This window comes from Hirundo rustica, chromosome 1 (genome assembly GCF_015227805.2).
Source record: "Hirundo rustica isolate bHirRus1 chromosome 1, bHirRus1.pri.v3, whole genome shotgun sequence".
NCBI lineage: Eukaryota > Metazoa > Chordata > Aves > Passeriformes > Hirundinidae > Hirundo > Hirundo rustica.
In genome coordinates this window covers 139,286,027-139,309,509 of record NC_053450.1, presented here as the reverse complement: position 1 = coordinate 139,309,509, position 23,483 = coordinate 139,286,027, and the positions used below count along the sequence as shown (strand labels likewise).

The following is a 23,483-nucleotide window of genomic DNA, read 5'->3' as shown; positions in this document are numbered from 1 at the left end:
GATTTAAACAAAAGCACAGATAACCCAAAACCAGTAATTTTTCATTAGCAAAAAAGCATTTACCTCCTACCAGAAGTCACCAATAAAAGTGACTGTATTTGAATGTCTAGTGTTATAAAATTGTGCTTAAAAATAAAGCTAATTTTTTTCCATTAAGTTATTACTAGGATTCAGTACATTGTTTTCAATACAAAGATTCAGCAGCTATTGTCTCCAGTTTTTCTTCATAAGATCTTTAATATGTCTTCAAGCTAATTTTAATTTGTTATAGAATAAAGAATTAACTTTCTTCTCTAGGTTAAATTTAACTTGTCTCTTGTGTAGAAATGACAAAGTAGGAAAAAAGCAAGAAAAACAGTTTCTACAGATGAAAAAAGCTTTTTTTAAAGTAAGATAGACAATTTTTTTTCTATTGGTTAACTGTTTCTCAAGTCTTAAAAAAAACCCGAGGTTTTTTCAAAGTAAATAAAATTAACTGCAGTACATATGCATGAGCAGAATTTTCCTATTTTAACAATGAAAAAAACCTTTGAGGTTATTACCTGAGTAAACTGATAGTTAACTCAAGAACAGAGTCTGCGTAGTTCATAGGAAGCCATGTCCTTTGCAATGACAGCAACGGTGTGTTTATCTAAGAGGAGTTTGGGTGACTTCATTTTTGACCAAAATTCTACCACAAGTCAGGATCACAAAGAAACCTATGAAGCTCATCAGACACAGGTTTTTAAAATATATTAGGATGCTTAAGTCTTGCTGGCTGTATCTGAAGTAGGATGTGGGTACATGCTGTGATGCACCCCAAAACCCCATTCTGAAGATGATCCAGCCTGAGCCCTGGCTGGGGCACATCAGGACTCTCAGCTCACATGGTTGGCACACCTCTCTGCAGAAATCAAACTCTGGAGAAGGTAATCCACACATCTGAAGACCACTCTTCAATTCTAGTCTATCACTTTAGAGATAATAATTTTGCCTGTGGGCCAGCTGTAAAATGGAAGTTATAGTCCAGGAGTACACATTCCAAGATAAGCCTGATAAACCTCTTACAGAATGGACCAGATGCTTTGAAACCAAAATGCTGTATATTTCTCTAATTGCATATATCTAGTTCTGCTTAATGCTACTGGAGGCATTTTTCAGACATTTTACAGGCCTCTGAATGTAGTGATAACAAATGAGAATTCTGAATGAAGCTGTGTGCTGTTTACACCTGGATTTGCTACAGCTTCTGCCATTTCACATCTGGGAAAGACAATTCACAGCCAGTCTGCCATGAGAATGGTGCAGCCTGGCTACAGTCCCCATGCTCCTCACTGCAAGGTTTTCTGTGCCTCCCAACACACCCTGATCTCCCTTCTCTTGCCCCAGTCACAGTTTCTCAATCTCTCTCCTGGGATGAGCTCTTCCCTGCACTCATCCCCCTCTCTGCAACTTCCCCTTTGTTCCCACCGGGTATATTTTGTTCATGTTCCACCAGCCAACTAAACTTCTGAGCCTCACCTCTTCCCTTCCCAAACACAACAGGAAGAAGCACCAGTTCAACTGACAGGATCATCTCAACATCTCTGTTCAGCAGAGAAAGATCCAAAAATTGCCATCATAGATCTGAAAGAATTGGAAAGGAATGTAAATGCTACCAATCACCTGTCATATGCAAGATAAACCAAAAATCTCCCAGCTATTTTAATTTGACTGACAACATCATTCAGCCAACCATCTACTCCTTTTCAAGTTTTAGCCCTGGGGGAGGGAAAAACAGAGCAAAAAGAACTGACCAGATAAATTTAAATGCTCAAGTTACGACTGCTAACTAGGATGAAAGGAATTTTTGCAAAGGTTTTCTTCTTTGAAGAAAACATTGATAACCAAGATTAGCTCCTGCAAAACACAGAGTAATTTAAATTTTTTGTCTTTAAAGCAAAGATGCTGTAGCTAAGCAACCTGGCTCTTCCATAAACGGAAAGTTGGTTCTCATAGCACCTTGTTTATCACTGAGAACTCCGACGAACCTCCACCTTATTTTATGTAACAGTGTCTGAGGGAGTGCCAGATTAAATCTTGATTTACTGTCATAAGTGGACTTTTCCCATGAACGCAGATGATGCAAAAGTTATTTTTAGAACAGCATCCAAAATGTTCTTTGTGTCTGTACTGCATGCTCTTCAAATACCCTGATCTGGTGGAGAGAACCAGATACACCTGTCTGCTTCTGAATCCAAGAATTGCTGGCTATGTTTTCTTTACCTGCATACTGAAGTGAGCCACTGCCCTTTCTGCCCTAAATTCCCTCTTCAGCCCAGGATTTGATATAGCATTTAATATTTGTTTTCTACCATTAAAGATGCTGTTTTAATACAAAATATATTCTGACAAGCTCTCTGCTCTGGTTGGGTACTGCTCTTATCTGACACTGGATGCAATCTGCAGCTTCAAGAACAATTATTATTTCCAAATTAGAAGCTAACTATAGTCCATAAAACCATTCACTCAGACTGAATCATCAAATGTATTTGCTTTCAAAATTTTCTAATTCTGACTGCACTTTTCTTAATGGATAGGACAGAAAATACATGCAAGTAATAAGCAAAATCAATGACACGGAGTATGACCCAGTGGGTTATGACTTCAGATGCTAATCTCTTGCCATGGTTCCCCTCCCACAGACTGTGCACATTAATAGCATTTTCCCAGTCTGACAAGGGCACTGAAAAGCATTTGCTTGAAAAACCTGGAAAGCACTGGGTTCCCCACTCCCCCAACTCAGTCCACATTACAATTCTATATTTAGTCAGCCCCTGACTCCCCCTTTGTTCAGCTGTTTGTAACCTTGCACACAGTATAATAAAATATGATGGTCCTAAATGTTTTAGCAAAACAATAGAAAAAAAGATTTTGGCTGCACTGCTCATTTGATTTCCCTTCTCAACTGGTTTTGTGTTTGTGCACAATAAACAAACATGCAGCAGGCCTATGCATCCTTCTACAAACACAGATATCAGCCACAGTATACAGACAGCAATGCAGCTTTCTTGTTTACTCTGCTTCCCTCGTTTCCTCTAGATATTTTTGCATGCTGTCATTTGTGGAATACTGTTGAAACCCAAAGGGATGTCAGCTGAGCCTGCCTCACGTTGCAAGCTGTTGGCAGGCTCATTAAGGCCCGGGGAAGAGCGTGGTGTCTGCTGCTGATGGCTGGAAGGATCCGGCCGAGCTCAAGGGGCCACACCAGCTGATTTCCTCAGATGCTCCTCAGCCTTGACGTTATTGCCGGTGTCTCCACAAGGACTCTAAAGTTGTTTCTAAAAGTGCTAGCAGCTGCTGTCAGCATTTATGGAGAAGAAATCCAATATTATAAGAGCCTTCAAGGGTTTCAAACAGAGTAAAAGTGCATGCTTTCTTACTCCCATAACCAGCCTTGACTGTACATCGCACAGCACTGCCTGGACAATGAAATTACTTTGCATTTGTTATTGGGTACGACATTTTTTCTGTTCATTAATTTCAGACTTGTCTGCATCATTTTACAATCTACCCAACTTAATTATTTCTAACTTGCAGATATTACCTGTCATATTTGTTGCAGCCCCAGAGAAACCAAATCTCTTGCCCAATAGCTTTTGGGGAAGCTGTTGCCTATTTGGAAGTCAAGTTAGAAGGCAGGAAGCAAAATGTAGATCTCTCACACAAAAATAACACCTGGCCATCAGCCTCTCTTTGATCCAGTAATTTTAAAAAAAGGAGAAAAATGTAACAACTGAAATAGACTTTAGCCATGGCTGTAATTTGGCTTTCCTGTCTTAAGTACCACCTAACTTCCTGTCTAATTAGGCTGAGCAGTGTCCAGTTACCCTGAGGTCAAAGGAGGGCACTCTTGTTCATCTAGGCTGCTATGAAATCAGAGATGTATGTGTACTGTCCACAAAAGAACAAATCAGGAAAAAAAATGATTACATATTAGGAATTTATGTAGTTGAATTAAAAATGGGGAATCCAAAGTTCTCAGTGCTTGTTTTTGTTTTGTACTTGAGGGCACCATACATAAAGCAAGTTATTTAAGAGCCACCAATCCTAAGGAAAACCTAAATCTAAGGACAGATGAAGTTTAAGGAATATTAGTATGTCTCAACATTTTGCATATTTGAGTCATAACACTCTTAAATCACTCAACATGACACTTTTTTCCCCAAGCAAGAACTAGTACTATTCCATCACAATCACGTTGTTCTTGATGACCTTCCAAAGACAAATCCCAGTGCCACAGTTAGCATCATCTCCTAATCCTGTTGTGCCAGACTATGTGAAGGAAATTACAGTACTTTCAACAGCAGGCTCTATTTTCTGGTGGAAGTTGGATCCCATCCATGCCTTCCCTTTTTTCTGTCTAGCACATACAGACCACTGCCTTACCATATGTTTCCATTCACTGTCATGCACCTCCATCTCTCTTATTTCAACTGATTTTTTTTTTAGAAAATAAACACTTCAGAACAGCACAGGAAGTAGGAGAATTTGTCTGCCATATATCTCATAGATTTTAGCCACTATAAAAGCATTTTGATTAATCCATAACTTTGGTCTTTTCCTCTTGTTCTTGCATAAAGTTACACTCTATGTTTCCATAGCATTAGGGAAAAAGGGAGTTCTATTTATGAAATGTTTAAATATTCTGAAATACTGAGCTTTATGCCTTTGGTTTAATGCTTTTGGTGCCATTGCCACATGGCATGGGCTATGCAGTAAACACTTTCAGAGCTAAATCATAAATTCATTATGGCAAAGGCTTATCAAACAATCTGCACAGAGGCTATGCTGCAGTAAATACTCAGTCACCTAACAAAAATTAAGTGAGCAAGGAGGGTCTAACTAAAGCAGAACTGGAAATCCAGCGATCTCCCTTCTCTTCCTACTCTGCTGGAGACAGACTGTAAATGGGGACAGGGCAGTCAGCCATCAGCAGGTATTTGTTTAACTGCTCCTAGGCAGAAAAGAGAGAGCACAGGGAATATGATTTCATTAGCATTTATAAGCAAAACTGTGTGGAAAATATTGTTGCACAGCTATGTAAGTCACCCTTATTTCACACAGTGGATTCCAATGAAACAAGTATGAAAAGCAGCACATGGAACCATCTCCTGGGTTCAGCTGTGGTAGTTTCTTCTCAGTAGCTGGTACAGTGTTGTGTTTTGCAATCTCTGGGAGAGCAATGTTGATAGTATCAGCCAAAACACAGGTGCTAAGCAGTGCTTACACTGAGTCAAGGACTTTTCAGTTCCCCATGCTCTGCCAGCGAGGAGGTGCACAAGAAGCAAGCAGAGGCAGGAGAGCTGACCTGAACTGGCCAAAGGGATATCCCACACCATGGAACATCATGCTCACTATATGAACTGGGAAGAGTTGAGCAGGAGGGGTCACTTGCTGCTGGGGGACAGGACAGGCATCGGGCAGCAGGTGATAATGTGCACCACTGGTCATTCTCAGGTTTCATTTTCCTGTTTTTCCCATCATTTTAGTAATAGTATATTTTATTACCATTAGTGCTGTTATATTTTACTTAGTTTCCATTATTAAACTGTTCTTATCTCAACCCAGCAGTTTTATCTTTTTTCCCGAATTCTCCTCCCCATGGCAGTGGGGGCAGGGGAAATAAGTGAACGCCTGTGTGGCACTTAGTTGCCAACTAGGGTTAAACCACAGGAGATCTAGGACTGGGCTTTTTCCCCTTTTATTCTCAGTTGCAGAGATGCAACTTACAATCCCACCCCTCTGCTGACATACTTTGCCACAAAGCATTAGGGGAAGGAGAAGCACTTGCCAAAGTATATAATCACAGAACATATTAAAAATTGAGGTTTACCAGACCTCGTGGGAAACCATATTTTCTTCTAGGAAAAAACAGGAGTGATTGTAAAAGTTTTGCCTTGAATTCAGAAGCCAAAAAGTACTTGACAAAGAAAAACATTTTTCCACTTGCAGAAATATTTACTCATAAATCAGTCTTTATCAAAGACTTCATTTCACATTTCCAGTTTATTTTATGACAAAAATCAAAGACAAAAATACAAAAAAAAAGTTTACAAAAACCTCTGAGTTCTTCCTGCTCAAATATGTTAGCAGCTGAATTCACCAAAGCCAACTGTTTTTCTACATTTAGACTTGGCTTTGATAAATTGGAATTTTACAGAAAATTAGGCAAACAACTCCTGACTTCTGGTAGACAAATGTCAACTTTGCCTGCATTTTAATTGTCCTTTCCAAAAGTGCAGAAGGGCACATGGTACCTACTCTCAGGGAAAACAAATGTGTGCTTTTGAAATCACCTTTACACAGCTGAATTAAAAGAGAAATCAAAATGAATTTTCTTTAAAAGTTTCATTGAACACATACAACTGGCCAGTCTGAATGATCAATGATTTGGTGACAGATGGAAGCAGACACAGAGCTTCAGAAGAAAGGGGAAGCAGGAAGGAGCTGAGCACAAACATTTTAGTCAGCTCTGTCAAAATGTTGGCATTTCTACTAAGAAGGAATTACAGTATCCAATTCTGCCTGTTATTCTGTATCACTCCATCAAATAACCATGTTTTTCTGAATAATTACCATTAGCATTTCAACTACTTCTACTATATTTTGCAAAGCTGTCCAAGCAAAGCTGACATTGACATTAAAATCCTATTTTGATTTTGAGCACAAAATAATTGTTTGACCTGCAAAGCAGAACGTCAAATTATTTCATTGGTAATCTTTTTCCCTGTAACTTATCTCTTCACAACTTTGCTTCTGTTTTAACACCAATAATTCTGAAATGCAGGCACTCCTGGAACCCATACCATCCATAGCACCTCACACAAAGGTTTCTTCAGCCCTACAAACCACACTTAATGTCAATAAAATAATTAACACTTATACTGCAGAACACTACTCTGTAAAGCTTTGTTACTGAAGCGAGGTCCCTTAGGGACAGACATACCTCAGAATTGTTGAGGTGACACCTGTGCGTCCCTGAGAACCATCCCTCGCTCGAACACTGGTCGATGTCCACCTTCTGCAGATTGATGTCGACTTTGACAACACCTCTGAAAACAGAGAGAAACAGCCTTGAACACAACTACAGAAATAGGCTAAACTTTTTTATGATGCTGTAGGCTGAAAAGCAGAACGACATCTTTCTCCTAAATATGGAATTCGATAAAACGTCTAAAACCAGAGAAGTTTTGTGCTCCTAGAGCCACGGTCACAGAAACACATTCTTATTTTAGACTTTACTGAGATGTTCTATGACAAGAGCTCAGTAAATTTACTGAGTAGGGTGGCAGTTAAGAACAAGTTGTATGTTCAAACAATGTAATGCTCTTCACATTTTACCATGCAGCAAAGACCCAATATAAACACAGTGAAAGACCTGCACTGCTTTTTCTGAAGCCAGCAACCTTCCCAGCCAGTTCTGAGTGCAAGGTACCAGACCCTGCACATCGCCCATATCCAGCAAAAACTACATTCTCCCCTTTGCTTCAGGGAATCCTATTTGCCAAAACAACTGGCAAAAGCCTTTTTCTGTACTCTTCCCAGAGACATTCAAGCCTCTTCTCTGCAGCTCAACATCCTCCTCCAGCAAGCATGCAAGCCCTCTCCCCACACTTCTGCCACCTGGCCCTGCAATAAAACCTGAAACAACATCAGAAAGCTGCACAAGCCAGCAATAGACCACTGATGTCTGTGAAGCCAAAAAAAAAAAAAAAAAAAAAAAAAAAAAAAAAAAAAAAAAAAGCAGCCTTCAAAGATTCACATACTCTTCAGAATGACCCAGGACATTTATAGCATCATTTTGTCAGAGCATATCATCTGTGACTGCTTTGCTGCGGTCGAGACTTGACGAAAATGTCAATATGCAACTTCTAGCTGCTAAAGCATTACACAAACTCACTCACAGTGGATGAATGCTCTGTGCTAATTTCTTAAATACTATTCCTTGCAAGTCAATCATTTCAGACACTTGGGACAGATGTTTTCATTTCCACAACTACAAACACCATCATCTCCCTTCTTTCAGGCCATGAACTAATAAGGGTATGGCCCCGCCTCCATCTCAGAAGCACCTCATTCACCTCAAAGTGTGTTCTCTCTTTTAATTAATGCTCAATAATAGTAACGAGATAGCTACAGAGCCATATATTTGAGTGGATATGTACAAACAAAATTAGAACAGGCATAAGAATGAGCTTGATCAAAACCAGGACAATACTGTTCCCTCATACCTGACCCCAGTACAAGAGTCCACAACAGATAAATTCAGACATTCACCCTCAGACATGCTATATAGTAAATGGAGAAACACAACTACATCATGTAAGTGGTCAGGAGAATGCATTAGAAAATTACATAAAACAGACAGTAGGAAGTTAGGCAGTACAGGAGCACTTAATCCCACTCAGTCTCCTGATTAGAATCTAAGCAATCTAATGCTAGGCACATATAGAAATTACTTTAAATATTTAAGTGCTGGTTCTAGCAAGCTAAATTTAAAGTATCACACACCACACTTCTGCAACATTCTGACATTTTTAGTTTACAGCTTTGTGCTTTTGTACACTTGTTTTGAACAGCAGTTTCATCAGGGACTGCTCAAACCATACTTCTACCCTAAGGAACTGTTTTTCCCATGTTCTGGGTAAGCAATAACCTCAAGAGGAAAAACTGCCATACTGAACAATTATCTCTTTAAAATGCTGATATCAGTGGATAACAAATTTAACCTGGCAAGAAGGTGCCTGATTCAGATGCCCATAGCAGTACAGATAACAGATCACTCATCAAGTCATGTGTAGACCCCACCCAGTAGGTTCCTATAAGGTTTTCTGGACCTTTATGAGATAATACAAATATTAGTGTGTGGGATGAGGACAGGAGCTGTTCTGCAAGTGAATAATCTCCCCATGGCTGCATAGAGGCACAAAGCAGGCAGCAGGACCGGGAGCAACACTACTCCTTGCTCCCCTAATTCATGTTATATACATCAGTCACATTGGGAGTGCTATCAAGGATTAGCATCATCCTGACTGCTCCAAAGATACCAGTTTATACAGTAGGAAAAGCAGTGATGATTCAGCTTTAATAGAAATGCAACCCATTTACCTGGGAGACCTGAAGCACCTGAGGGGAGGTTTTATTTCCTTTACATGGAAAGTTTTTCCCTTGTGTACATTTTGTCTTTAACTGGTAGGAGAGGAAACTCACCTTCCCCTCCTCAAACACTTCTGCAAAGGGAAGTACAGATTGCAAATAAAGGACAAACCAATCACTGCCAGAAGAGAAGAAACACCTTTAAGAGTTTGCTCTGTGGTGTCATGAGCAAGCCCTGCAGAAGCAGAGTGCCAGTAAAAAAAGGCTATAAATATTTTCAAAAGAAAATTTGTGAGAAAGACAACACACACAAGCCAGAGAAATTAGGGTCAGTAAGTACACTGAAGAAGCATTTCAGCATGGCCTTGCACCAGAAGTGCTGCAGTTTGGAGAATCCATGGCCTGTTCTAATGGGACAAGCATCAGGACGCAGAACATCCTAACACTCAGAGCCATGTACTGGAAAGAAAGGAATATACTTCTGGACTTTTTACATCAGAATTGATTAAAGAATTTACATCCTTTCAAAGCTCTTTAATACTATTATTTTGTTAAAAATAGATGTGAAAATTAGATTCATACAGCAAATATCACTGGAAGAAGCCTCTTGTGATCGATCCAATCAGCTCAAAGGAGGCTCAGTTAAGTTGGGGGTTCTTTATACCTTCAATAATGGTGACTTCACCATCTCTGGGAAACCTGATCTAGTGACTAACTAAACTCTCAGTGTCCGAAAAAAAATATTTCTGATGCTTAAATGAAATTTCTTCTATTTCAGTTTGTGCCTCTTGGGCTTTCCATCCTTTCACTGAATAAGGCTGAAAAAGGTCTGTCTCTCTCTCCTTTACACTTTTTCACTGGGTACTTACTTAGCCCTTTCTTCTCCAGGCTGAACAGTACCAGCTCACTCAGTCCTTCCTGTGTGTCAGAAGCTCCTTTAACTATCTGTGTGGCCCTTCACTAGGTTTGCTTCAGCATATCCTTGTCTTCTGTGCTGAGGAGCCCAGAAGTGGACATAGCACTCTTGATGGAGCCTCACCAGGCTCGGTAAAGAGGAAGGATCGCTTCCCTCAACCCACTGGCAAAACTTCCTCTCACTGACCAGGAGGCTGTTGGCTTTCTTTGCCACAAGCACACGTTGGTGATTCATGTCAAACTGGTTCCCACCAGGAGTACATCAAAAGTGACTGACTTCCAACTGGACACCAGTCATCTAGAAGGCTACTGAGTTGGTTAAACACTATTTCCCCCTCAGAAATCCATGCTGACTACTCCCAATCACATTCCTCCTCTTCCTGTGTTCCCGAAGGGGTTTTCACAACCATTTGCTCCACCACCTTCCCAGGGATTTAGGTGAGACTGATCAGCCTGTAGCTCTTGGGAGATGTCAAGTACCCTGGACTTTGCAACATCCTTTTTCACAAAGTACACTTCTCCATTCACCAGCAAAGACCTTGGAAAAAACCTTTAGGATCATTGAGTCCCAACCATTAACCAAGCACTGCCAAAGTCACCATTAAACCACATCCTTAAGTGCCACATTTTTAAATACCTCCAGGGATAGTTACTCAACCCCAGCAGCCTGTTCCAATGCTTGATAATCCTCTCAGTGCAGCAAGTTTTCCTAATACCCACTGAAAAATTCCTCTGGCACAACTTGAAGACATCTCCTCTTGTCCTATCAATTGTCACTTAGAAGAAGAAACCAACCCCTACCTTGCCTCTTTTTCTCCAGCATAAACACCCCAGCTGCCTCAGCTGTTCTTCACAGGACTTGTGCTTCAGACCCTTCCCCAGCTCCACTTCCCCCCTCTGGACTTGCTCCAGCCCCTTTAAGGTCTTTCCTGCAGCAAAGGGTCCAAAACTGAACACAGGATTTGAGGTACAACCTCACCAGTGATGAGCACAGGGAAATGATCACTTCCCTGGTCCTGCTGGCCACACCGTTGCTGATACAAGACACCCATGATCACAGTCATGCTCAGACAGTGTCTCCATATTCCTCCCCGGTTACCTGGCCCCACTGCCACCTGCACTTTCAATTTATGTTTAAGTTTTTTCAGGATCTCCCTGTTAAGCCATGCAATCTTGAAAAGATTTTCATAATACTTCTTCCGGAAACACTATAAAATTCTTTCATTTCCAACTAAATCCATGTTCCTTTTACTTCTCTTGTACTAAAACTTCTTTTATAAGAATGTTTGTCTTTCACAAAACCCAATCTTCATGAGCTAAATGCAAACTTTTTTACCTACACTCTTCTCCCAACTGCATCTCTTTTGTAGCACAACTTAAACTTTTGATATAGTTAAGTTGTTCTGGTTTTCCTTTTTCTCAGAGCTTTGTGAGTTCCTGGGGTGAAAATCAACAGGAAGAAGAAACAGACAGTGCAGAAGCAGGAACAGGAAAGCAATCTCTCCTAATGTTACAAGCTGCCATAGGATTTCAACTGTTTCCCCCCATATTATTCTTCTTTTTTCACCAGACCTCTGCAATACGTGTTTCATAGTAACAGCACGGTTCTGTAGTACCAGGGTATGAAACTACCCAAGGACACAGTGCTTTCATATGCAAAGTTTCTTTAAGCATATATGTGGTGTTTACAAAAAGTGTCAGGATGGTACAAGACTTCCACTGTGTTCATTTGAGATCCTTTGCCATTTTAAAACATCATCTCAGACTGGTACCCCACGGCTGTTACACAGAGTACACTAATATGTACACGATATATTTCTGAAGTTCATCTGTGATTAATACAGTAGCTGGCACAGCCTGTTTACCCACCCACATTTCAAGTTATTTTTGATTCAGCATTCAGAAAATGGAGCATATGGAAGAACACATCCTCCTAGAATGTATATGGACCAACTCCCTGTGTTATATTTATCGAACTAATTGGGAATAATTGCAGACTTGCTATCTTGGTGGAAGCAATCAAGACAAATATCAAGGGTGTAAGAGTACACTCAGCTCGTCAGCGTAACACTTCCATCCACACTGGCACGGCTGCCTGGCTGAACCCAAGCCACAGCCCTAAGTTAATAACAGTATTACTGGTAATTGTGGACCATCTGGCAGGTAAGTATATTTTGTTAATCTCCTTGTAACAATAGATATTTGTTTCCTGACACAATTTTACAGTCCTTATAAGCACAAGAGGTAACTGAGGATTGGATGTCCATGTTAAACATGCAGTTAAGAAGGAATTAATTGAATTATACATAAGAAAATCATTGCAGAATGATGTCATCAAGGATTTTCTGTCAGGTCAGAGGCTTGATTTAAGAAGCTTTAATGTCTATCTGTATTTCCAGTACTACTGTTTGTTGGCATGCCGCTTGCCTTGAAATCTGTGCCAGAAATTGATTTAAGCTTATTTTCCCAACCTACTAGCTATCTTGATAGTTTCAGTAGTTATAATATTTCATTGTAACAACATGTTGTAAAACCTATCTACAGAATAATTTTTTGCCTCTACTGTTACATCATTAAAAAAACAGAAGGAACATGTTCTTTTTCTCCCAGTCAACTTAAGCCAGAACTATACAAAATAACAGTCTGCCAAGATTTAAATGGTGATAAACAGTATCCTTGTGCTCTACATCTTCAAAAGCTTTTTTGGCAGAGGTCATCACAGCTCAGCTAAACACACAATTTGCCTTCTAAGTTTGTACACTTACTTTTGCGCCCGTAAGCGCTGCAAGCACACACAGTTAAGGTATAAGGCATGGCTATCACGCACCAAAGTGGGCATCATCCCCCACATCCAAACACCTGCTTTGATTCTTGCTGGCATTTTCATTCAGCCCTCCATGCTGTCCTTCAGAAGTCCTCTTTACCACAAAACAAGGAGATAAGAAAAACAAGCTCTCCACAGCCATCAGAAATCTGCAAATGCCCACTCCTCTAGACAAACACACTGTATTTAGCATAGCCAGTGTTTTCAAGGCAGATGCCTCTTCTGACCACTCTCATTTTGGATCTTGCCACTTTCAAGAATGTTAATCTTCAAATACTGCCTACTGCCTGACACGTACCATGCTCCCTCCCATGTACCATCACCTGAGCACTCAAAAATAATTCTGGTGTCAAATTCACAAGTGAATTTCAGCTACAAGTCTTACTGACAAACAGCAGCTTCTGCAGGTTCAGCTTGCCTTTGAAAGTAAAGATTTAGAATTCTGCATCACTTGGACATTGTTAAAGTTGTTATCGTGCATAACCAGCCAGATTCACAAAAGGCTACTGGGATATGACACTATTTTGGCCTGAACACAGAGTTACCACAAATTCCCTACTAACAGGACAGACACTTCCCCAGTTCCTCGGCTCTAGCATGATTGCTGCATTTCAGCACACATTTTCATAGGAGAACCAGGTTTCACCAAAAATGAACTTAACTGAGGAATAAAGTATAGCAGTGTGGACACATAACTTAGGATTCACCTGCAAAGAAAAACCCTCTAGGCCATCTGAAACAGCTACAAGGGCAGAATACTTAAAGCTGAATTCTCTGTCGTCTGAAGAATATTTTCAAATTTAAATCTGCCTTCAGATTTATGGCATGCAGTGCTGCCTCCTTGGGGATTCCCCTGCAGTTAGTCAGAGAGTTTCTTAGATACTCTGAGGGGCAGGGGTTGTTTTGGTTTTTTTTTTGCTTGAGGATGTTCAAGTTGCTGCTAGCATCCAAACTCTGTCACAAAGCATTACCTTGTATAGGAATGCCAGGTGTCAGTGATGGTAGAGTATCACTTACATTAGATTGTCCTTATGAAAAGAGGTCCTGGAGCCAAATTCAGGTCACTTTTTTTTTTTTTTTTTAAGTTTCCATTACTATCCATGGGGTCAAAGAGGCAGGTGGAAGGAAAGGATCCCAAGGAACAGAGCATGATAGAAGAAAATATGTTAGGAACACAAAGAGCTTTTGAAATAGAAGAATCCTACACAGGAGGGATGGTCTCAGCCTAACTATACCAAATCCTGTGACCCTGAAGATTTATTTAAAGGTAACAAGGTCATTTTACACTCAAAAGTAAGTGGAAGACAACCTCAAAAAAAAAAAAAAAAAAAAAAGGTAAATGGAAAGGCATAAACCTGGGCAAGAAGGAACATACAAATCACAAGAATGAAAGACAAAACCAAGATATTTTTAGACACAGCATGTTAAAAGGATAGGCTCTGCTAATTAAAACCATTTCAAATACCTCAGAAGGTGGAAGGCTGAAGTAGAATCTCTAACAATACACAACCAAGTTACAAAAATAGCTCAGAGTAAAGACAGCTTTTGATGAAAATGAGTTATTTTCATCACTCTGGAAAGAATCAATGAAACAAAAGTCAGCTTTCACATGCAGAGAAGTTTACAAGCTGGACTTGACAACTGTCTCTTCAGGATCTCACAAATGAGTGGCCAGTGACAAAGTCCGCAAGTGATAAAAAAAAACCTAATATAACCCACAACTAAACGTGGCTGGCATAGAAAAAATGCAATAAAACACTTTGGAAAGTATCCATTCAAGAATCTGAGATCTCCCAATGAATTTAGATTCACAAGGTGAATTAAAAAACAGAAAATTTTGGAAGTCATAATAGGTGGGTATTATTGAATATATAAATATATTACAGAACACAATGCCAAACTACATTGCAAAAGACAAAAATTTGTTAACATGGGTAAGAATCATGAAGGTCAGTTTAATATGTACTTACTATCCAGTCATTCAGATAAAGTCTGAAAAACAATCCATTTTTATTGCTTATTGGTAAAGTGGATATAACCAGGATAGGAGAACTTGACATTTTTCCTTCAGTACCTACCAGAAGCTGCTTTTGGAACAAGAGCTATGGAAACCTTTGGTTTGACCTAACACAGCGGTACATTTTTTTCTTACCTTTAGGAAGATTTCTATCTCGGCCCACACTCACAAATAGAACAGATGACAGTCCCGGAGCTCAGTCTCAGTAAGGACTGCCACATGTCCATCCCCTTCAAAAGAGCTTTGATAACCTGCTGTGCTGGAAGGACAGCCCAAGGGAGACAGGGGTGGAGAACAAAGGAAGTGGAAACAGAAGTCTGACCCAAAGAAAAAATTATTGCAAATTAGCATGTGCTACATAATTGTGGACATGAATGCAGTATGTGTTTCAATCATCTCATGGCCATATTTAACTTCTTTCTTCAAAGATCAGTTTCTCCAATAATGAAGAAAGCTGAATCATGGTTCTAAAGGAGAAATCCCTTATTTATTGTTCCTTTCCTATGTTTCATCAACATCCATTTTTCTATCCCTAGCCATGACCTCATATGAGAAGTTCTGGCAGGGACATAATTGATTGCTTAGAGAATACTTAGAATATCCTGAGGGTTTCCACAAACAGACAGTATAATAAGAGGCTCCTTTGTTTTAGCTTCTTTTCAGGAACACAAATCCAAGCATTTTAGAAATTCTACTAAATAAATTATTCCTTTTCATTTTTGAAACCTGTTCTAAATCCACCCACACCTTCAATCATGTTAAGGGCTAGGACATGTTATAAAAAATGTCAATCTCACCATTTTAAAGTATTTTCTGTATTATATAAGTAATGTCACATCATAATGGTGCAAAAAATTAAAGTCTCCTTAAACAATTAAAATTAATTTTGTCTTAGCTCAGTACTCAGACTAAAGAGACATTGGGGGAAACTAAAAAAGGGGGCTAAAGGAAGAAATTAAACCATATCTAAAGAAAAAAAGTTACCCATTTTTAAAATTCCCTTTTGCATGTCTACAATTGTTTGGAGATTTTTTTTATGAAGCAATTTAATAGCTCTGAAATATTTAGCAGAATAATAACTCATATAATTTATATAATCCCTAAGAAACTACTTATTTGCCATAAATACTTCTACCTCCATTGTTTAATCTGCCTTTAGTAATGATTCCCAAACAGAGTCCCATCATATTCTAACACTGGAGTGGTCCAAGTAATTGTAAACGGTACAGTGCAAATCACTACATTACACTGCCTTTAGGGAAAAAACAGCTCCATTTAACTGTGCAGTAAAGATTATCTTTGCATCAAGGGATATTTTTCCAATAACTGAGAGAAGTAGCAAACCTCCGGAAGACAGAAAATATTAAGATGCAGCACAATCTGGCCAAACTTCAGAATGAAGTTACCTGTAAATAATCTAGAACAAAACCATTCAAAATAAAATAAAACTAAAAAACAAAACCCAAACAAACAAAAACAAAACAACAAAAAAAAAGCCACCCCAAACTTATTCAGCTTGCTGATTAGGTACCTTTCTGCCAAAACAGATATTAATCCATTAGATCCTCCCTAAAAATCTTTTTTAAAAAATAGCAAATGCTGTGCTGGATTTGGAAAAACACTTGCTGGAATATGGTGGGAGGGGGAAAGAAATCCAATGCTTTGTATTCTGAAAACTATCTGACCTCCACGATGAGAAGTCACGTGAGACCGATGACCAGTTCCCAAAACATAGACGTATTACAACGTTGAAGAAAGTGAGAACAGCACACAAGGGAACATTTTGAACTGCAAAAGCAGCAACTCATTCATCAGAGTTTGGGGATAATTGATGTCATTGCACAAGGCTGAAACAGTGCACACGAATCTGACTAACCACGTTCAGGAAATACTGGAACAGGACTTGAGAAAGGGGGACCATGGCAACAGAGAGCTTACGACAGAGACTAAAGAAAGCCAGTTTGTGTAGTCTAGTAAACAAAGGTGGAGAAGGAGCCACTGCCTATAAATAAGTCAGGGCAATAAACACCAGCTAAGAGCGCAAAGTCAGATGGAAGACAGTTCTGGACCAGAATAAATGCATGAGAACTGACTGGGAATAAATTCCGATCAGAAATCAGGAGAAGTTATCCAACCCTTAGGTTCATGCCAGTGAACTGAAGAGTCGAGAGGGAACCCCACCTACTTAAAGATGGAGATTTGTCATCTGATGACATTAAGTGGGCTTGTGACAGCAGAAGACTGACTCAGTGACCCGGGAGGATTTTTTTTTTTAAACTTGTGCGTTCCTATTAGCTGAGTATTTTGTCATCTTTCTTCTAGATGAAGTGACTGTTCCCACTTGTCTCCTGGATTGCTAGAGCAATGAAGACCTCTCATTTCCTCTCCAGGCACCAAGAAAATACTTTTAGAAAAGGAATCATATTTACAACATGCAACTCCTCACACTTTTCCACTTTCTCAACAAGGCTGCAATGAGGGCAAGCTGGGTCGTCACATGCCATAAAATATGGTTCATTCTGACCGTGTGATAGGCAGCAGCAGAGAAGGGACACAGAAGATCTGTGACAGATGCTACTGTGCTCCACCCCCTGCAGCACTACAGTAGTAGAGTGATTAGGCACGTTAAGTGGTGAATTTAAGCTGCAAATGGCATCAGTTTAGACAGAAGGGATGGTTAACATCAAGTGATTACTTCGAGTCTCTGTGGATCCTGATTTCTGAATGAGAGCCTACACTGCATCTAATAAGCAGGTAGTAGTAATGTTCTCTCCATGTATTTTGGGTGCAAAGACCAGCAAATGCAGATCGCAAAATACCAGCAAGAACTGCTAAGAAGCTGCAGACAGCCAGCACTGCTAGTTTAGCATTGTACTAGGCTAATGTGGCCCCACTGGGACTGAGCAGCTTCTGGTAAATTTATCAGCACAATCAAGTTGCCTTTGGTTCCTCCACTTTATCTCAGTATTTGTCTACAGTGTTAGAGCCATGGCAAGATAACTTAACCACATTCTCTCCTTGGCATTCACTTGGGGCAGTTTGGCAGTAATCTCTTGGGAAGGGGAGAGGTGAAATTGAAGACAGATGAGCTGTTTGCAAGAGCCCCCTGGCCTGTAACACTTGCATCCTCGGGCCAAAAGCACTGGAACTCTGCACAATGTTAAGAACAAAGCTTGCTGCTCTCTGCTGCACTTCCAGAACGTCATTGACAACAGCACTGCAGTAGCAGCATGCACTGAACACAGCCAGTAGTAGTTATCAGTACTGCCTTCAGCAAACTCTTTCCATTGCTATGCCACATGAACAAACCCAGCTGTTACTGCCACAGAAGAGATATCAAGGAGGACCAATGGCTATTCCTTCTGAAAGAAAGAAATGTGAAAGAACTCTGCACAGATATAGCATGCTCCTGAATGTATCTTACCCTACCGTACCATGCCTTAAACCTAATGCAAGCAAAGAAATTACACAAACTGTTAAAATAATATTAAAGAGTCATACACTAATTTACCATTAATGGTATCATGCAAGACTACTAAATAGGAGGAACATGTAACTGATTCATTAAAATATTTCTAATAGATGCTTCAAAGATATATTTTTGGGAGAAACAACACAGCTGTCTCAAAAGATGGAGGTTAATGGACACTGTTTTTTCATATGGGCCTTAAATAAGAATTTGAAGTCAAAATGTTATGTCACTCAAAGACTGATGGTGAGGGGAAATAAAGCTTACTTGAAGAGACATCTTATAGTAATTCACACTAATTTTCCAGTAACCACACTAGATTTTACATTTTTCTATTATGTGTTCATGTTTTGAACCATTTTTTCTTGTAAAAATTTGCATTGAGTCTGTGTACCTATTAAGCAATGAAAACACTGTGTAAATATTGAAACAAACTATAAGTCTCAGAAGCATATTTTGTGTATACTATTTTCTGTGTAGCTGAGAAGTTACTTTCTCAATATCCCAAGTAATAATCTTATATTAAACCCCATCTTTCATCTAGGATACATCAAATCAGGAACACAGGAACTATCCTTTAGCCTTGCCAGAGTGTGTATGTATTTATGATCTTACTTCTTCCACCTGCCTCTTTAACAGTTTGGCCAAAAAAACATAACCCATTTTCTAGAAAAGCTTGCAAACTCATCTCTGTTGATACAATAAATCTTTGTTAGTTTTGTCCTAACTGTTCAGTATAACAGCAACACAACATTTTGAACTTGCACAGCATGCTCCCTCTCAAGATCTTCTAAGAAGTGGTTCTCCAAGCTCAGATGAGCTCAGTGAACACCCTTTGAAGTACCAGAGTTATATCAGGTCATTCTATTTCTTCAGTGGAAGTGAGCCCCACATGGCAAACAGAGGCTGGGAAGATGAGGCAGGGAAGGCAGCGCTGTGTACTGCATCCATGAGGACATCTACTGGTTGTCGTGGTTGGCCAGGGTTATGCCAAAACAGACCTGGTGTGTCCTGCACGCCAAAGCTACCGCAGCAGAAATCTACATCACTGAGATCCTTTCTGGCATCACAGAATCTTGGCACAGAGCTGGGATTGGAGCTTTAGGCTCTTTTGCTTAAAACGTGGGTTTATTTCCTCTTCAATTACATCAAGATTGAAGTTTTTTTTGAGTTAAGCTTTATATCAAAATTTATATTCTCAGGGAGCTGGTTTGTGGCTGCCACCACAACTCCAGCCTAGTGGTTCTGCAAAACTCTATCCCCAACAAGAGAATAGCAGCCTACATTAACTTTCATCCACATCCCAAAGTTCATCAAATGCTGAACATTGCATTTCAATGATCTCTGATAAGCTTCCAGACTTCTCTGGACCCCCTAGGGTTCAGAAGAGCTCTACAGTAAACCTATTCCTGGGTTTTTGTCTCAAGAGGAATTCAGCAACAAACAGCCTACAGATGAGCTCATTTTACCTTAACCCTACCATCCCCATCAGTGTAAAAATTTCAGGGGAAAAAGTAATTCAACAGAGAAATAAGCAGCCATTATCCATTCAACAAATGTGTTTTTTCAAGGATTTACGACTACACTTGTATCTCTTTGATCTCATAGGATTTCAGACTAAGCCAAGAGAAACAGCATTTACAGACACTATTGCCTTGCCACCTAAGTAGGCAAAATCTCTTTAGCGTCTGCCTACATTCTTATCAATCTTTATTTAGTACTAATTCATAGCACAAAAGAAATCTTGTGTTCCTCTCTCATCCTGAGAGATGCCAGCTGCTTGCTGGCAGTGGGCATTCCCCATGGTCCAGTGAGAGCTACCTGTGATCCCCCCACAGGACTGCTGGGGGGAAAAGTGGTATCTCACACTCTACAGGTTGCTCCCGTTCTTTGAGCGAACCTCTCTTTGGTGTCAAAATACAAAGACACAAGGAAGAGCCTTTAAGGAGCTCCTTAACAGAGCTTCCTCTCTGTTGCAGTGCAGTGGCAAAGCAACAAAAAGTATCTAAAGCAATAAACATTAAGCAAACACTTACATATGCCAGGTATCAAATATAGAGCTGGTGGTGTAAAAGGAAAGCTTTCCTACTGCCAATTCAGGTTATAGCCACATGAACTATGACAGAACTGCAGCCACCAACAGTTATTTACCTACAAGTGTACTGACCACTGACCAGGCTCAAGCACCCCACAACAGATGCGCTCTGGAGAGCAGAAAGAGCAGTTTACCAGCACAACAGTGTTATTTCCCAGCAGGTTAAAGCATAGCTGGGGTAAAGCTAGATGCACTTTCGCAGTATAGTAAGAGAGAACACCTCAGTGAGCATTTTGCTCTTGCAGATACAGATAAACTTCGACTGGCAACTGCTGCTCTCCTCTTCCCACCACAGGCACACCAGGAACGTAACCCACATTCTCGCCTGCTCCTATGGGAGCAGGTAAAGCAAACGCCGTCTTACAGAGGGAGACGACAGCGATTCTTTCACGGAGCAGCAGCTCCCGAAGGCACGAGGGAACAGCTCAACAGGAAGGCCCGAGGTCGCTCTGCGGTGTGACTGAGCAGCCCGTGCGGCAGGGGTTGATCAGGTCACCCAGAGACCAGAATGCCCTTCCCAAGGGGGGGGGGCGGGGCGCAGAACCAAACCCCCATCCTGCTTCCCCCCCTCCCCTTCTCGACAGAAAGCAAGCAGAACACTCCTCTTTACCTGAACTCGGGCAGGAGGTTTGGCCGCAGCCCATAGAAAGCCGCCGAGAGAGTCACGAGCCAGCCGGGTTTGTAATTCCCATTCTCACACTCCAGGTACGGTGAGGACCACCTGATGTGGCTCTTATCAGCAGTGAAGCTCTCCCGCCTCTTCCAACTGTTTTCCAAAGTTTTAGGGCCCGTGTTTAAGACCTTCCTGTGCAGATGTGGCCTCCACTTGCGCTTTAAGCTGTGGAACCATTCTGTTTCCACAGAGGCATTGGCCAGGCGATGAGCCGTGGAGGACAAGTCCTGCAGGAGAACCTGGCTCTCGTGCCTGCTGGCCTGGAGGAAAACCTGGGGAGTGGAGGAGAAAGGCTCCGTGCTGAAAGTGATAGCGGCCCTGGAGATGTTAGGGTCCTCCTCCAGCAGGCTCCTGATCAAGGCGCGGTACCACTCCAGGTCCTCCTGCAAGTTCTGCTCCCGCGACTTATTGCTCTGGAGGATCATGTTGAGCAAGTTGGTGGCGTGGGTGAGGGTGCCCAGGGCGCCGTGCAGGGAGGGGTGCGAGGTGAAGCGCGACTTGCCGGCGAGGCTGGCCAGCTCGTACCGCCCGGAGCAGTTGGCTCGCCGCAGCTCCCGAGAGTCTCCCGTGTAGAGGAACGAGGCCACGTCCTGGGGCACCTCCTCGGCGAGCCGCTGCGCCAAGATGGTGCTCTCCGTAGAGCGGCTCCGCGGGGCCGGCAGAGGCTCCCGGCTCTTGATGTGGTTGTAAAAAGGCTGCTTCCCTCCGAGCGCCCGCTCCCGGCCGCGCGCCGCCTGCCCTTGGTCGGCGGCAGCCCCCAACCCGCGCTGGGAGAGGAGCAAGAGGAGAAGAAGCCGGAGCAAAGCCATGTCCCCCGGCGCTGCCGGTCGCGCCGGCACGGCGAGGCGGCTGAAGACGGGCTCCGCGCAGGCGGCCGCGGCGAAAGAGTGCGAACGCGCAGAGGCGGCCGAGCGGCAGCGGGGCGGAACGCGACCCCCGGCCCGCGAGTCACCTGTGGCGGTGCCGCCCGCAACCTCCCCAGCGCGGGGCTCCGCGCAGCCCCTCCGCCTGCGCGGAGCGGCGCGCAGCCCCTCCGGCGACGGCGGAGCCGAGCCCGCCTGCGCCTCCTCCCGCCGCGGCCACCGCGCTCACTGAGCTCCTGCCCGGCGCAGCGCGCAGGGGCGGCGGCGCCCGCGCCCGGCGCAGCGGCGGGTCCCCCCGCGGAGCCCCGCCGCCGCCCGCGCTCCGCCGCTCCGCATCCTTCGGGCGCCGCTGCCGGAGAGAGGGGCCCGGGGCTCGGAACTGCCACTTGCTGCGGGGACCGGCGGGCGGGGCTGCTGCCGGGGAGCCAGCGGGCAGGCGCCCGCCTCCGCCGGCGCTCGGCTCTGCGAGCGAGGACGCGCGGCCGTGGGAGGACGGACGCTCGCCGGGCGGCTCCGCCACGGGCAAACCCGCACCGCGCGGCTCCCCTCGCCGCCGGCCCTTATAGGTGTACGCCAGGCGGCGGCCGCCCTATGTGGCCGCCTCGCCTGTCAGTCAGCCAGCAGCCACTCACGGGGCAGGAGGACGGCGCCGCGCGGTGCCGGGGGAGGCGGTGCTGCTGCCGCGGAGAGGCGTCGAGGCACCTGGCCTCACCTGCAGCCGGCTCGGCTCGGGACGGAGGCGGGGCAGGCGCCCGGCCCGGCGGGAGCCGCTCCGCTTTCCCGGGGCTCGGGGCCGGGAATCGCGGGGGCTCCGCCGGGCCCGGGCCGGGGCTGGCCCGCGGCGCGTGGCAGCGACACCCGGTGGCCGGCCCTGGCACTGCGCCTCCGCGCCGGGGGCGAGCGCGGCAGAGGGGTCGAGGCGCCCAAAATATCCCGCTCCGCGTCTCCCCCGCCGCCGCGGGCAGCGGGAGGGGCCCGGCGCTGCGCGGGAGGAGAGCTCCAGCTAGATCCGCAGCGTGGGCTGATGCCTGTCAGGGCTGCGTGCCGCTCTGGGGAAAGCGCTCTCGCTTCTAGCTTTTCTAGGGTGGGTGGAGGGGGCACAGGCTCCTCGGCTGCGCCCGGGGCCAGCCGGGCTGCCCGGGACGGAGGCGTTTGGGTGGGAATGGCAACAGCGCCGTCGGGATCTCCGGGCCCTCGCCCGGGCTGCCACACTCGCCCTCCTCACCTGCCCCAGGCACGGAGCGCATCCCGACGGAAGGGACACGGGCCACCTTCCCTCTCCCGGCAACTACGGTGGCTGGCTGGTTGTATTTCTGTAACCATGATCTTTTTTTTCCCTTAGTGTTTTAACTCCAAGGTGCTAATTCCTACAGCTGTTTTCAAAACTAAGCCCTTAATCCAGTGGCTTTTAACACTGACCTTCAGAGCACCTGTGTGGAGCCGAAGCAGCACAGGCTGATCTCCCAGCTTTCTTCCTGCTCTGTGGAAACCCCCTTGGAATAACACAAAT

At 43.3% G+C, this 23,483-nt stretch overlaps 1 protein-coding gene across 1 annotated transcript in view; it reads right to left on the bottom strand.

The window, feature by feature from the left end:
* Positions 1 to 21,995, bottom strand: part of GPR158 (G protein-coupled receptor 158) — a 194,241-nt gene extending 172,246 nt beyond the window's left edge. Inside the window, exons 1-2 of the mRNA XM_040075372.2 lie at positions 21,048 to 21,995; positions 6,968 to 7,073 (exon numbers count right to left, since the gene is read on the bottom strand). Coding sequence (XP_039931306.1) covers positions 6,968 to 7,073; positions 21,048 to 21,919 — 978 coding nt within the window. The 5' untranslated portion in view covers positions 21,920 to 21,995. The remainder of the gene's footprint in view (positions 1 to 6,967; positions 7,074 to 21,047) is intronic.
* Between the last annotated feature and the right edge of the window lie 1,488 nt (positions 21,996 to 23,483).